The sequence below is a fragment of the Lactuca virosa genome, chromosome 5 (assembly GCF_052849685.1).
Source record: "Lactuca virosa cultivar CGN04683 chromosome 5, Lactuca_virosa_CGN04683_v6, whole genome shotgun sequence".
NCBI lineage: Eukaryota > Viridiplantae > Streptophyta > Magnoliopsida > Asterales > Asteraceae > Lactuca > Lactuca virosa.
In genome coordinates, this window is record NC_136430.1 from 220759862 (window position 1) to 220775834 (window position 15973).

General features: G+C 35.0%; 1 protein-coding gene and 1 long non-coding RNA gene across 2 annotated transcripts; both read left to right on the forward strand.

Annotated features, from left to right (window-relative positions):
* The first annotated feature begins 3716 nt into the window (after positions 1-3716).
* Positions 3717-4796, forward strand: LOC145111632 (uncharacterized). The gene is made up of 4 exons (XR_013710337.1): positions 3717-3903; positions 4010-4131; positions 4478-4574; positions 4673-4796. It is a non-coding gene; the product is annotated as an uncharacterized LOC145111632 (long non-coding RNA).
* A 678-nt stretch (positions 4797-5474) lies between these two features.
* Positions 5475-15197, forward strand: LOC145112390 (lysine-specific demethylase JMJ26-like). The gene is made up of 9 exons (XM_079048556.1): positions 5475-6188; positions 6443-6772; positions 10795-10912; positions 10993-11066; positions 13203-13275; positions 13357-13442; positions 13785-13904; positions 14076-14140; positions 14504-15197. Exons 1-9 carry the CDS (start codon positions 5475-5477, stop codon positions 15072-15074), a joined length of 2151 nt encoding a protein of 716 aa, XP_078904682.1. The 3' UTR covers positions 15075-15197.
* Positions 15198-15973: the final 776 nt, after the last annotated feature.

The window sequence follows — 15973 nt, forward strand, 5'->3', positions numbered from 1 at the left end:
ACGATATGGCTATGGAGGGCCCATGATGTGGTTGTATCCTGTAGGTCGACTGTTTTGTCCTGCCATGCCTACGACGTGGCTAAGATTTCTCCACTTCGTGGTGAGAATTGACTTGGTTGACGGTTGATTTTTGACCAGTTTGACCATGCGTCAAACTTGGAGGTTTTGGGTTGAGGATTAAGGATTTATCTTTGTTTGATGTTAGTTGGTTCACGTGATTGATTAATGTGAGGAGTGAGAGTGGTGTTGAGCTTCTTCGGTTCTACGATCCAAGTGAGTTTCTCACTATGCCACATATGACATTGTATATCCTTTGCATGATAGGATAAAGGTACTGTTAGGGTACGAGTATGCTAGTTGACTAGAATAACTCCTTGTTATGCATGTGCAGTTTAGGACACTTGGTGTCATGGTATGCTAGAATTGTAGCGTCTTACATGTTGATTGTATGATACGGTTGGTTTGAGTAATGTAGGACATTTAGTATCATGATATGCTAGACTGATAGGGTCTTTCCTGTGGACTATATGATATTATTAGGTGTCATGGTTGGTTAGGGTAATGTTTGTAATGGTTGTAGGTGGTTAATTTAGATAGCCTGAGAACTCTTGGTCTAAAACCTTATTGCATGGTTCTTGTTTGATTTATTGCTTTCTGGTGGACCGTATGTTTGACTGTCTATCTGATCTCTGACCACATATGACTTTATGTATTGTTTTGAAGACCAAGATCTGGCCCCTGGCATTGACTTGTTATATATGTTGGGCTGGTCCTGTTATATGAATTAGGGTTGGGTCCATTATGTATGTTGGGTGGGGACCGTTATATGAGTTAGGGATGCCCCCTTTATACTCTTTGGGTTGAGACCGTTATGTATGTTTGGGCTGGGCCCATTATGTATGATGTATGTTTGTGATAGGGAGAGTAGGTAAGTCGGATTTAGGGCCAAGGACTTTGTGTGGATGCATTGTATATGTGATGAAATATGTGGTATAATGGGGAACTCACTATGTTTTGTGCTTACAGTTGCGGATAATTTTTTTTGCAGTTTGTTCGTGAGAAGAGCTCGGCGGGACTGTACACACGCATCAAAGATAATAATTTCCTTTGTTCTTTAATTCAACTTTGATATTATGGTTTCAAACAAATGAATGTCACTTATTGTTTTTAAGTTAAAGGTTTTAATCGGTTAACCTATTTTCAAATGAAAATTCTCTTTGTAATTTTTGGGACATTACATCCCAACGAAGATGCATAGTCATTATCTTCTTATCTCATGGTAATATTTATCTGATACCACATGTATACAACAAAAACAAAAGTAGATTTAATTATGGTGTTGATCAAATAATGCTTTCAGATTACAACATTAATCTAAAATCTAATCGAACTTCATGAGAAGTACTGAAATTACAGTTACATTGTTGTTAGTTATAGATCAAATAAATCTCTTACCAACGAAATAGATACTAATGAATTTCAATAAAAACATAGAAATATATGCTAAATTTCAAAGACAGCTTAAAAATGAAGAGGGATAATGAAAATAATTTATGTTCAAATTAGAAACATTATATGTATATATTGTATCTGGGATAAAATTCCACATTCGTTGCTTTACCGTTTGGTTAACATCCAATTGTAGCATTGTACTTCAAAAGTACAATGCTATAATTGTATTTTCTATAATATTTAGAAGTACATGAGCCACCCACACAATTTCGTGATATTACATGATATTATTGTATGTTGGCATTTTAAAACTATTATCTTAATGTTTGTTTATTAGTAACACACTAATACCAAATCGAGGTTTATACATTTATTTATTCCTTTTTCAAGTTTGTTTATTCTGACTAATTTCTTTATTTAACTCTCATGTAGTGCTTTAAGTCCATTAATTTTCATATTGTTCATCCAAGTTTCATACTAATTGAATGGTCTTTCTTTTTTCATTTAGTTCAAAACGAAAATGATAGATCTTTAATCATCATATTTACCTTGTCATTTTTAATAAAAAATGATCATTTTTAAAAAAGTTACAATGTTAAAAGTAGTTGATCGTTAGTTTGAGCTTAAATTAGAATGCTATATGATTGTATTGACATGTAGAGAAAGATACTAAAAGGAACGCAAGAGTTGCAAATATAATTGGTTTTGGGAGCTTTTTGAAGTACTGATTACATGTATGTTTATTGTTTTATAGGGAAAAATAATCCCTAGAGTACTCCCATGTCTGTAATATAGAATATGATAGGAAGAAGAAGATCATGAGAAGGTGGCCATAAAAAATATGCATCATTTCTATCATCAGGTCAACATGAAAGGACATGGTAAGGGAATAAATTATCAACTCTTAACCCCTTTTGCTCTTTCTTTTGCCCCTCTGTCATATGCATCGATCTTCATATGTTAGTGGTTTCTAAAATGAGTTTAAAGTTTGACAGAGAGTCGGTTGTTTTTCAGATTTGTGTAAGCTATCTGAGATGCCAAAAATGCTAAATCAGTCATTTTATTTTTATCTAAAATACATTGCGAAAATGATAATGTTGCAAGCATGGGATTTGTGAATGTTGGTTTTGAAAGTGAGTATATGATATTGAATAATGAGAATCAGGCTATCAGTTATAATAAAATGCAATACATATAATGTTAGGATTAGTGTACGAGAGAGTTTGATTATTTAAGGAAGTAATAGATTGGAAAATGACATCTAAGTAAATTTACTCTACATATGAGAATAAGTTTTGTTGCCGTTAGCATAAATCTGGTTATTCAAAATTGAAAATTTAACCACTAAACAATCTTACGATCATAAGTAGGAATAGTTTAATCAAAGTGTCAAACATTATGGTGAAATAATAATTTCATATTGGTGTATATTTATTTTAAAACAAAGTTATAAAGTTACTCACAAAACTAATATTTTTAGAAATTTATAATTTTTTTTGCAAATATACCATTAATCTTACGGTTTCAAATTATAAATATTTTTTTTATAATGACACGGATTTAAACCTGGTTATGAATAATAAGACGGTAACTCTACAAAAGTTAAATAAAATTTAATAAAAAGTTTGATTTGATGCTCACTAACCTTGTCAGACTGTGATACGACGTGGTAATTAATTCTATAGCATATCCCGTTTGAGAAACCCGCGAAGTGGAGTTCAACAGCCGGAATCCCTCTTTTGAATCCATCAGCATACCCCCACTGTTTTCGAAACCCCAATTACACCCACTGTTTTTCTTGAGTCTCGAGAAGTTTAGTGTTTATTGATGACGACAACGATTAAGAACAACATGAATCTTGTTGAGGCCGAAGATGATGGTGTTGGAGGTGAAGAACAAAACGAGGTTTCTGAATCTGAAGCAGAAGGGACGGAGAAGAAGAGTAGTAGGAAAAGAGGTCCGGACAGGAACACTGATACTGCTTCTAAATCTCAAGAGAAGAAAAATAGGCCATGTGTTCGTCAGAAGCAGGCTGTTTCTATAGAAGAAGAAAGGGAAATGACGATTATTGTTGTCTTGTCAAGTGATGATGAAAGTGAGTCCCCAGAAGAAGCAGAAGAAGGAATGGCTGATACTCACACTGCTCTTAGAACTCCTGATGGAGATGGGAACGGTACCAATAAACTAATAAACAACAAAGAGGACAAAAAAGAGAAGTGGAAGCGCAACATAAGTACTAGGAATGATGGTATCAATCATGCCGATATATTCAATCATCAGGATGATGTTGGAGAGAATGGAGGGAAGAAGAAACACATGCAGTCGGCTCCGCAGATAGAAAAGACTGGTGAAGAAGATCAAGATAAGAGAAGCCAGGCAGATATCAACTCAAGCAGTAAGGATGGACCAAAGCCAAAGTATTATGCCAAGAACATGGTTCGTGATAAAAATGTAATATTCTGATTTCTGTCATCCTGGTGTCTCTCTTCTTTTATTCAAAGAAGCCTGCTTGATTGCTTTTGGACATATTTGATCTAACATCATCTCTTTGTTTTAGGGAAATCTAAATAAGGTAGTGTCAAACATGTGCCATCAGTGTCAAAGGAACGACAGGGGACGAGTTGTTCAGTGCCAGTAATGCACTAAAAAGCGTTACTGTGTGTCTTGCATGAATAAATGGTATGATTTGTCAAAATATACTCTTCCTTTTTAGCTGAGCAATGAATTTAATTAATGCTTACTTTGCAAGGTTCAGTCTAATCTACTTGTCACATTGCTTTTTAACGTTTGTGGGCAACGATGCATTTGCATTAGGATTACTAAATCCTTGGCCACCATTGATCTTTGTGATTGCTAAATTGATGTCTAATTGTAGAAATTGCCTGGTGATTATGTACTTGGAACCATCTATATTGACTTAACACGTACTATGCTGTCCTCTGGCAGCTTTGTTAATAATCTATTTGGAATTCGCTCTTCTTTTACAGCCTTTTCATCTTATTCTCTTTGTTTATCTGTCATGTAGGTATCCTAACATGACAGAGGAGATGTTTGCTGAGCGTTGCCCTGTTTGCTGTGACAATTGCAACTGTATATCTTGTTTGCGCAATGTGCACCCTAAAGTTGGTTCCTGCAGCTCATTTTCTGTTATGGAACTTATTGTTCTTCTTTCTATTACCCAATTAAAATATGCAATACTGAAATTGGTCGTGATTTTTAGGTCAAAGAGAAGATTGATTTCAAACCTAATCATGATCAGAAAGTTCGATACTCTATTTATATCCTACATGTGCTTTTTCCATTCCTGAAGCGTCTCAATGAGGAGCACATAAAGGAGACAGCAATAAAGTCTAAAATTCAAGGTATTTCGGTTGTTAGTAGGTGTTTTTGCTGTAGTCAAATAATTAGTACTTATCTCTTTTTCGTTTGTTAAGGTTATCTTTATTTAAAATTTGGAGTATCTAGTAGTATCTTTTATTTTGGGATAGGATTGTCGTTGAACACTATTTAGAGGACTTTATGATCGTTTTATTGATTATGGAAAAAATGTTTTGAGTATTAGACTTTGGGAAACCCCTTTATCTCGAATTACAAGAACCGTTTCTGGTTTTTCTTTGCATTCTCTATCTGGTTCGTATCAAAATGGTATAAGAGCAACGATTTTGGCAACAATACTGTTCACGATTTTGGTTGGCTTGGTACATAGATTTTCCTGACGAATTATGCATTTTACGGCTACATCTTGGTTTCCTATCAAAATTGAGTAATCTAGTGCAGAAAATGGTCACTAAAAGGGTCGTTTGAATGGATAATTGGTAATCAGCCATACTTTATTTAGGGAAGGTTTCTCTGAATTTATTTCTTGCGCAGGATCTTCTTTATCGGAGGTACAGTTGAAAAAGGTGAAGTGCAGTTTGGACGAGCGCATGTGCTGGTATGTCATTTAAGAGATTGTTCAAGTATTTGAGGGTTTTGTTTTATAATGATTGATTGATTCATTGCCTATTCTGTTTTGTCACATGATGTATGCCTGTAAAACATCAATTTTTGACTTGCATAGAAGCTGCCCTTCTTGTCATTATGACCTTTGCCTTCAATGTTGCTTTGAATTACGAGATGGCAACCTTCAAGGAAACAAGGAAGAGGTTAAGTTTGAATTTAATAATCCAGGTCCTGATTACTTGAATGGGGGGAAACCCCTTAAAGTTAAGAAGGCTGCTGAAGATCCTGCACCAAATGAAAAACAAACTTATGACTGGAAGTCTTTGGATGATGGTAGAATTCCGTGTCCTCCAGAAAGCATGGGTGGTTGTGGACTTGGGATTTTAGAGTTGATGCACGTAAACCAACTTGAAAGTTTTTCAAAATTGTTAGAGGAAGCACAAAAGTTCTTAAAGATGCACAAACTGGAGGATGATATGCGAGATATGCCTGAGAAATGGTGCTCATGTTCAGATGCTGATGGTCAGCAGCTACGTAAAGCTGCTTCTCTTGAAGATTCCAATGACAATTACTTGTATTGTCCACGTGCAATAGACATTAAAACTGGAGATTTGAAGCATTTCCAGTGGCATTGGTCAAAAGGGGAGCCAGTAATAGTCAGTAATGTTCTTGAAACTACACTTGGGTTGAGCTGGGAACCCATGGTTATGTGGTGGGCTTTTCGCCAGGTTACAAATAACAAACATGATAAGCTCTTGGATGTGTCTGCTTTTAATTGTTTAGACTGGTGTGAGGTTGGTTAAGTATGTCGTTTTTTTATATTTAACATTAACTATTAGATTATATGTGTACTCTGTGGTAACTGGTGGATGCATACAGTTTATGCTCGCTTGCAAGATTATATTCTATTATTCTGATATCGAACTCTTTTTCTTAAACACATATATCTCTCCATCTTCTATTGTTATCAGATTGTTTTCCTTCTATGTTAATTAATACTACATTGGAATATATTACATGCCTAATCAACAATTACCATGACATGCAGGTTGATATTAATGTTCATCAATTTTTTTCTTGGTATACGGACGGTCAATATGATAACAAAGGGTGGCCTACGATCCTAAAGTTGAAAGACTGGTTACTATCAAATTTATTTGAGGAACGGTTACCAGGTCATGGTGTTGAATTCATCACTTCCTTACCCTTCAAAGAATATACACATCCACGTGATGGCTACCTTAATTTTGCTGTCAAGTTACCTGAAAATTCTTTGAAGCCAGACATGGGTCCTAGAACCTATATAGCTTATGGTGTTCATCAAGAATTGGGACGTGGGGACTCTGTAACTAAACTTCATTTTGACGAGTCTGATGTGGTATGCTTTTTCTTTATTGATACGCCAAAGTCTTGTGCTTGAAATTTCTTGTTCTGATTTCAGGCAGACCCATGATCATAAGTGTTGGATTTCATCTAGTATATATCTGAAGATTAGAGAAAAGGAAAAACCCCAATCGAAAGTTGTATCTTCAATTCTTCAAAATTATTTAATAGGTACAACAGAAGGCCATCTTTTATAGTTGCCAGACTCATAAGATAAGCAGAAAAATACAAAACTTATCCTACTTTTATAATTATCAATAGATAAACACTGATCAATAAAACAAGGGAAAATTTGTGAAATGACCAAAAAATGGGGTAGTTTGAAAAAAATGATCAAGGATTTAGGAATTTTGGAAAATGACCACGATTTCCGCAGGAGCTCTGTGGAAGGGTAAATCCTCTAAGGAAGGATAAATGCTCTGAGGAAATGACGTGGCAGGGGAAAAAGAACAAAAATTTAGTTGAATGCATGGTTCCGCAGAGGGTGCATCAGTTCCGCAGAGATGCCCGGATCTGTATTCCGATCCTCGTAACTTTTCATACGAGCTTGGAATGAGTTATAGAGACTAAAAAATGGGATGTTGGGGCTGTTTCAGCTAGGGGTGTAATCGAGCCGAGTCGAGTCGAGCACTCCAAGCTCGAAACTCGACTCAGACTAAAAAACTCGAGCTTGAAACTCGGCTTGAAATCGAGCTCGATAAAGTAATCAAGTCTTTCGATCTCGGCTCGACTCGAATAGCTCCTAAAAAATAAAATCACATCAAGTTACAATAGAAATACAATGAAGCCCGTGAGCCCGACTCAGCTAGAATCTATAATATGTAAATATGAAGAAAACAAAGGGTGAAACTGTAAATATAACAATACTCGATTAAGCTCACGAGTTTCATGATCCGAGTATTTCTATACTCGAGCTCGACTCGATAATCTACTCGAGTAGCTCGAGCTCGACTTGATTTAAACCAAGTGAGTCGATTTCGAGTATTTTTCGAGTCTAGTATCTCACGAGTTGGCTTGGCTCAATCACACCCCTAGTTTCAGCCTTTTTTTTTATCTTTTTTTTATTGTTTTACCATATTCCTACCCACATAACTTTTTCATACGCACTTAGAATGAGCTGGTTTTTTCCTTGCAATTTTTTATGCATTCTTGGCTACAAATTAAGCTTGAGAATCAACTTAATTGGATAAGTATTGACTAAGTTATAGAGTTTCAAACATGGATAATCGGGGATCTTCAAAATTTCGATACTGAAGGGTACCGATACCAAACCGGTAGTGGTACGTCTATTCTGTTTGAGACTCGGTACCTTCATCTCAGCCATTTCGGTTGTCATACTTTCGGTTGGTTTAGTATAGATTTCACCCCTATTATGGTGTATAAAGTCTAGGAGGAAAATCAATGTAGACTTCCTCTTCCGGCTCTCTTTTCAAGAATGCATTTTTAACATCAAGTTGATGAAGTTGTCAATCCGTTTGTAGCAAGAGATAATAAGAGACCCAAATGGAGTTGAACTTTGTTTTTGCATAATACAGTTCTTCCCTGAATATTGGTTTTGGGATAGGAAGGTTGGTTTTTCAAGGAATGTGACGTCTATAGTGTGGTACACTTTATGGATTGGGCAATAGCACTTGTACTCACTTTGGTTTAGGGAATACCCAACGAACAAAGGTAGTGCATCCAAGAATTTAAGGGGTATTTGTGATAAGATGCAGGTATGATTGTATGAAGGAACATAGACAGAAGGGAGTCATGTGGTTTGAAATTGTAAGATGCGAGAGGGCAAGCTACTTAGGAACATAGTTGCATGGAAGAAGAGAACAAGCTACTTCTAAGAGGTGATGATTATTCTGGTTCAGCCACCCTTTTGTCGTGGGGTCAACGATCATGAGGTAATTTAGCTAGCCGAATGACTCCATCAGCAGTTGCTGCTTTGATACCAACCCTAACATACATCCAAAGACGAAGTCTAAGTGCCATAGACTTTAGCTAGCCGGCTTTGATACCACTGTTGGGTTATGAGCCTAGCTAAAAGACCAATCAACCCATGAGCTTAGCTAAAAGACCAATCGGGACAGCGTAAGCAAGAATAATTTTCTGGTCTAAGACTCAACAATAGATCTAGCTCAATACAAACATCTATGCAACTTGAAGGACTTAATAAAATGAATTATACCTTTGTGTTCTGCTTCAATTTTTTTGACTTAACCAATTGTCAATTGATTGGACTTGAGAACCCAACGTAGAGTTCCTCTCTTGTAATCGCACCCAAGACGCAACAATCAACAGATCTAAAAGTACCACTGAGAACCAAAATGAAACAAACTCGATCAAAGAAATTTGATCGGCGGTACGACGCGGAAAAAAAAAGCACCGCGACGTGTGGTATCGAACCTTCGGGTTTTTCTAGGGTTTTTCAAGGGTTCCGACTTTTGGAGCTATGAGGCTAAGTTTGCATTATTCCAAAACCGGGATTTGACCCATTTATTTATAGGGAGGTGATTTGAACTCCAACTGATAATTATCTTATAATTTAGTAATTATCTAGATTTTTGGTAATTATCAAAGAATCAAATATTTCTAGAATATTTCATATTCTTCATGTTTTTCTAATTAGTTAATTAAACTATTAATTAATTAACAAAACAAGGCCCTAAAATAAATATTTTTTCAGTTATGCTTTATTTTGCTTTTGCGTGTAACCCAAAAGGACACTGCTATTTTTAGTAATATTACTGATTTGTTATGGCTATGGGCACTATTCTTTAACACCAACTCTAAGTTATCATCAAAGCCTACAAGGCCACCAGTGATTCATGTATATAGTAGGCAACGGTGTCCTACATCGGATCCCAATTGAATACCATCTTCTTCTATAGGGCCAAATACTAATGATTCTATTGTTACAAGTGATCAACCATCTTCCGGTACACAAGATCTGACCTTGATGCTCCCATATTCTTAAGGAAAGGTAAGTGTTTGTGTACTTACCCTATAGCCTCTTTTGTAACCTATGGTAAATTGTCTTCAACTTCACGTGTTATGATCTCTACACTTGATGCTATATATGTTCCTAAAACGGTTGGTGAAACTATGAACAATTATGGATGGCGGGATGCTATAATTAACGAGATCAATGCTCTCAATCGTAATAATACATGGGATTTGATAGACTTAGATGCAAGTAAAAAGGCGATTGGTTACAAATGCGTATTCACTATTCATATGGATATGTCTCTTGTCTAAAGGCACTGTTGGTTTCTAAAGGATATGCTCAATCTTATGGGGTAGACTACTCTAAGACATTCTCTCCTATAGCTAAGGTATCCTCCACCCTTCTATTCATTTCATTAGCTACTAATTATGATTGGCCCTTTCATCAAATGGATGTGAAGAATGCCTTCTTACATGATGATTTACATGAGGAAGTTTATATGAAGGAATCACGAGTTTGTTGCTTAGGGGGAGTATGACAGAGTTTGTAAATTGCATAAATCTTTGTATGGATTAAAGCAATCCCATAGGCTTGGTTCTGACGGTTTAATGTCGTGGTGGTAGAGTTTGGCTTACAAAGAAGCTCTTGTGATTATTTTTTGTTCTTTTTTTCCTCATCTTCTGGATGCCATTTGTCAGTTGTCTATGTTGATGACATTGTGAAAGATTTCCTTGCAACTTGGTTTCAAAGAAAGGACCTAGGTCTTTTAAAATACTTTTTTTTTTGGAATTGAGGTCTCACGTACCTAATCTGTTGTCTCAACGAAAATATTGTTGGGATATTTTGAAGAATTTTGGGATGATCGGAACAAAACCTTGTTTGTCCATAATGATTCCAAATATGAATTTGAAAACATACGATGGAGATCCACTTGAGAACCTAGATAAATAGAAAAAATTATGTGAAGACTTAACTACCTAACAATTACACGTCCAAACATTGCTTTTCCGATGAGTGTTATAAGTCGGTTTATGTCATCTCCATAAACCTCTTATTGGAATGTGGTTACTCATATTTTGAAGTACTTAGAGGGTGCTTCTGGTCATGGCTTTCTCTATCAAAATCACCTTCATAATGCCATCGAAGGGTTATTAAATGTTGACTATGATGGGGACCTTACAAACAAGGGGTTTACTACAGGTAATTGTGTGTTCGTCAAAGGAAATCTAGTTTCATGGAAAATTAAGGTTTTACAAGTCAAGTGTTGAATCTAAATACAGGATATGGCTCATACTACATGCGAGTTGAATCTAAATACTGGGATATGGCTCATACTACATGCGAGTTGATATGGGTACGTAATCTTCTAGCTAAAATTGGGTTTGATCAATCTAAACCAATAAACATGTATTGTGATTATGAGATGACTATCCTTTTTTAGACAATCCTGTGTTTCCCGAAAGGACTAAACATATCGAAAGTTTTCCAAAAGGACTAAACATATCGAAATAAACTGTCATTCCATTTGTGAAAAGCTAGAAGATGGAACTAGGGTTGTTCATTATTTGGATAAAACTGAATTGTCCAATTGGACAATTTGGATTTGACTATTTGGTTCAGATATTTGGATTTTTGGATTGGTTTTCAACAAAACCGAATTATTATTTTGGATTTTGGATTGGTTTTGGTTTATAAAATAAGAACCGAATAGTCCAAAAAAACCGAATAAATATTTATTATTTATTTATTTATAATATACATCTATAGTTATTTATTAATTTTGTAATTTATTTTTTCAAATAGGTTCAAAACATTTCACCCGATAAAAAAAACATTAATATGCATTTTCTCTCAAAAGTTTTCTATCTGTAAAATATTTAACTATAATATATCTTCTGAGAAGTTTATAAATTTCAAATCACAACTAAATAATTTGTTTTCGTGTCTTGTGTAAAGTTGGATAATATTATAATTATATGTCGTTTTAAAATGTTTTGGTTTATGAAAACCGAATTATAAAAACCGATCCAACCGAATTGTAATCGGACCGGATTTGAATTTAGTTTCGACTATTCGGATCCATATTTTGAAAACCGAAATCAATTTGGATTCACTTGATTGGATCGGATCAAACCGATCTATCCAAACGAACACCCGTAGATGGAACAAACAGGAAGTCAACCGGCCGATTTCATCACCAAAGCTTTACATGGTTTGCAGATATTTGCTATTTGTAACAAGATGAGCATGATTAACATCTATGATCTAGCTTGAGGGGGAGTGTAAATATTGAACGTATTAGGTTTGGCCTAGTTAGCCCATAGGCCTATAGAGTTTCTTATGATTAGGGTTTCTACATCTATACATAGTCTTGTGTATTCTCCTTTTAAAAGATACACAATGAATAAGGCATTTTAATTCACCCTCAATCTTTTTGTAGTTTACAATTTTCAATTAGTGTCTTGAGCCGGTTGATGTCCGTAGGTCATTAGAGGGACCACTTGGCATTTTAAGGTATCTTAAGGCCATACCAACCTTGCAATGAGTTATTAAGATCCGCTTATTTCCATGTAGGTGCATTTACCAAAGGAGATGGCAGTATATCTAGCTTTTCTAATTTAGATTAGGCTATACAAACAGACTGACTATCAAATTTTTTCATTTGTTGGAGTTAATCTAGCCTTGTGCAAAAACAAAAAACAACACATCGTCTCTTGACCAAGCACCAAGCCCAAAGAAAATCCATGGCAGATTTATCATGCGAAATGACATGGGTAGGGAGACTCCTTAGAAAATTGGGAGTAACCAAGTCCATAATGATGATGAAAATTTAGTGTGGCAGCCAATCAACCATTCATATATCCAAAAATTAAGTATTTCGTGAGAAAACCAGACACGTCGAAGTTGATTGTCACCCAATCACATACCGTGTCGTGGAAGCACATACAATCTCTTTATCAATCCAATCCAACGAGTATGCATCACAACCGTGTACCAACATGCGGATATTTTCACTAACCCTATAAGGAAATGTCAAATTTAATTGTAGCAACTGCTAAAGTATTTGATCCAACTTAAGGAGTACTAGAGATGTACATATATATGAGTTTTAGGATTTTCTTGATTTGTATTTTTTTTCTTTATTTGGGAGAGATTTAGTTTCCTATTGATAGCTGAACATTGCATATAAGCTGTGGTGATTACCTCACCAGTAATACCTACAAATATTTGTCCAAGATTTACAATTTTAATTGAAGGCAAGCTATGAACCTTCTAAACCTGCGTGTAGTTGCATCAGTTGTGCCTATTTTTTCTTTTAATCATATGCGGCAATTAGAAATTTTGCAAACTACTAAGAAAATGCTAAAGCAATGAACCAAGTTACTTTTGAAGGTGAAAACAGTCTTTTAATAGAAATTATTTTATGTGTAGCATCACTTTCCTAAATAGTAATATTCTAAATTGTTTCATTCGTGTTATCTTGGTCCAGGTTATGCACCCAATTCATGACCAAACATTTTACTTAACCATGGAGCATAAAAGGAAGCTCAAGAAAGAGTTTGGTTAGTATGCATTTGCAAGGCGTGAATTAGTTCTCACTGATATAAAATTTATAATTGTGCTCGTTTTTTGGTTATGATCAGGGATTGAAGCATGGAGTTTTGTCCAAAAGCTTGGAGATGCTGTCTTTATACCTGCTGGCTGCGCTCATCAAGTTAGAAATTTAAAGGTTAATAACCTACTACTAGCTTTGTAGATTCCTTTTCACCTCATTGCTTTGCTCCATTTGTCATTAAAAGGGATCAGGGTTTGATGTTGATCACTTTTAGTTCACTAAGCTGTAGACTTCATAATATGGTAGGATTCATTTAAAAAAAAAAAATTGGTCACCCTTTGGATGTTGAGGCTATATGGTTTCTTGATCTTTGAATTCTGTTTGAGGGTTTCTAGTCATCAGAATATTGTTAGCTTGCAGTTGTAATTGCATTGCAGTATTCATTTATGTTGCATGATATAAAGAATACTTCTTTTCTGAAACAAGCATCACTGTTTGATATGTGGTCTTTTGCAGTCATGTATAAAAGTTGCATTAGACTTTGTTTCTCCTGAAAATGTTGGTGAATGCATTCAATTGACAGAGGATTTCCGTGTTCTTCCCCAAAATCATAGGGCTAAAGAAGATAAGTTGGCGGTAAACAATCTCTTCTTACTTTATTGTATGCGTAACATCATTTGGTCAAATCATTATCATAGTTTAAAAACAACATAGAAATTAACTAGGTTCATAATAATATCAGTTTCATTTATTGATTGATTTGTTATAAATTAAAATTGGCAATTGGGTTATGCCACCAATTTACAGGTGAAGAAAATTGCACTTCATGCCATGGAGGCAGCTGTGAAGGACTTGGAAAATTTTGTTCCCAAGTAAGTTCAAACCATTTCCTAGACTAATTTTATCGGCAATCTTGTCCAATCACCTGTCACAAATACAATAAAAAAGAAACTAACCAAAAAAACAAAATTAAAAGAAACACCGAACTAGTTGGCCATTTTTTATACGTTTTACTTTCCATGTGGCTTATTGGTTACTTTACCTTTTTTATGAAACCTTATCTGGTTATCAAAATGAATTTATTTCTATTTTAAAAAAACAAAATACATCAAATTTCTTAATTCTTTCACTATAAGTAGAGCCTGATATTGCCATATTTCCATATACTTCCTCAACTTTTTCTTTCTAACATCTTTGATTTGTACTATGGATCTAACATGTCCAAATTTTTATAGGAACTCTCAATATCTTGAAGACTCCCAAGATTATTTAAAACCTCAATGCTCTGAAAACATAGGGTCTTTTTCGAATCTTAACAAAGGTCTAATCAAAGACAATCTCCAAAGCTCACAAAATACTGAAAATGGTGCAAAAGGTGAAGACGTGGGACTACATATAGATCATGACACAGCATGTGAACGAGGGGACTATTCTGTCCACTCCAATCAAGAAACGCCAGATAGTGGTGGTTCTGCAATTCGCTCTTCTTCAAGTAGAGGCACATCTAATATGGAAGAAGGTAAGGGATCATTGTCTTCTTCGTCTCTTAATGACTTAGTTGCAGAACTCCGTGCCATTAGGGTTACTAGAGACAGCGAGGTTGAAGTCATGAAAAAAAGAGTTGAAGTCATGGAAAAAAGACTTGAATTGAAGCAAAAAAGGGAAGAAAGGAAACTCAAAAAAGAAGAAAGGAAGACTAAGAATTTTTATCTCATGCATCTCAATACACTGTTTGTGAAAGAGCACTTGTCGACAGAAGATGAAGACATCAAACGCCATTTCTTAGCAATGTTGTGTGGGAAGTGATTACAGTTAAGTTTACATGCATTTTCTTGATATTTTGTGCTCATTTACAATAAAAGGACACACGTCTACGATTCCTACTTTTGTCTATCTACCATGTAAGTGTGACATGAACACCAATAACAATACAACATGTGTCATGAGGTCCTCGAAGGGACTTACAAACTGGAAACACTTATAAGTGAAGCAAATATAGCATTAATTTTGTACGTATGAGTTTGACTAAATACAGTTGATTTTGTTGGAAATTAGAATCCCATTTCAGTCAGGAAATTGTAATTGTGAAATAGGTGGCATTACACTCGCAAGTGATTGCTATATTGTGAGATTTCCTACTCAATTGAGTTTTCGAATAGTGTGGGTGATTTATTAGCTCTAGCTGGAAATTTAAGGGAAAAAACAGTATATTGTTGTGTTAAGGTTTGTAATCTATCACAAAGATTGCACATCTAGTGAATTGAAGTGTGTATCGGAGTAGACTGAAGATCATTTTGTATTGTATTTATAATCGTAGTTTAGCATATTTAACGCAAGTTACATTGTGAGTTATTCATAAAATAGAATTTGGCTTGAAACTCATAATCTTATTTTTATAAATCTGAAAATTAGGAGGTACCATATATCATAATGTACTTACGGTAAGGAAGATTATTTGAAGTCTTGCATTGAGATTTGTTTTATGGATTCTTAGCTTCTAAGGTTGCACTTTCCACTTTAAGATCTCGATACATATTCCAATTGAGTACTCCCAATCAATTTTGATTTTCTCCAATTGAATAGTCTTTTATCAATTATGATATTCTCCTTTTAGCACAACGCATGTGTGATTGCAATATATAACTTTTAATCATGTGTGAGTAGGAATAGTAACGGGCTGGATTTTGGTATCCCCGTCCTTGAAA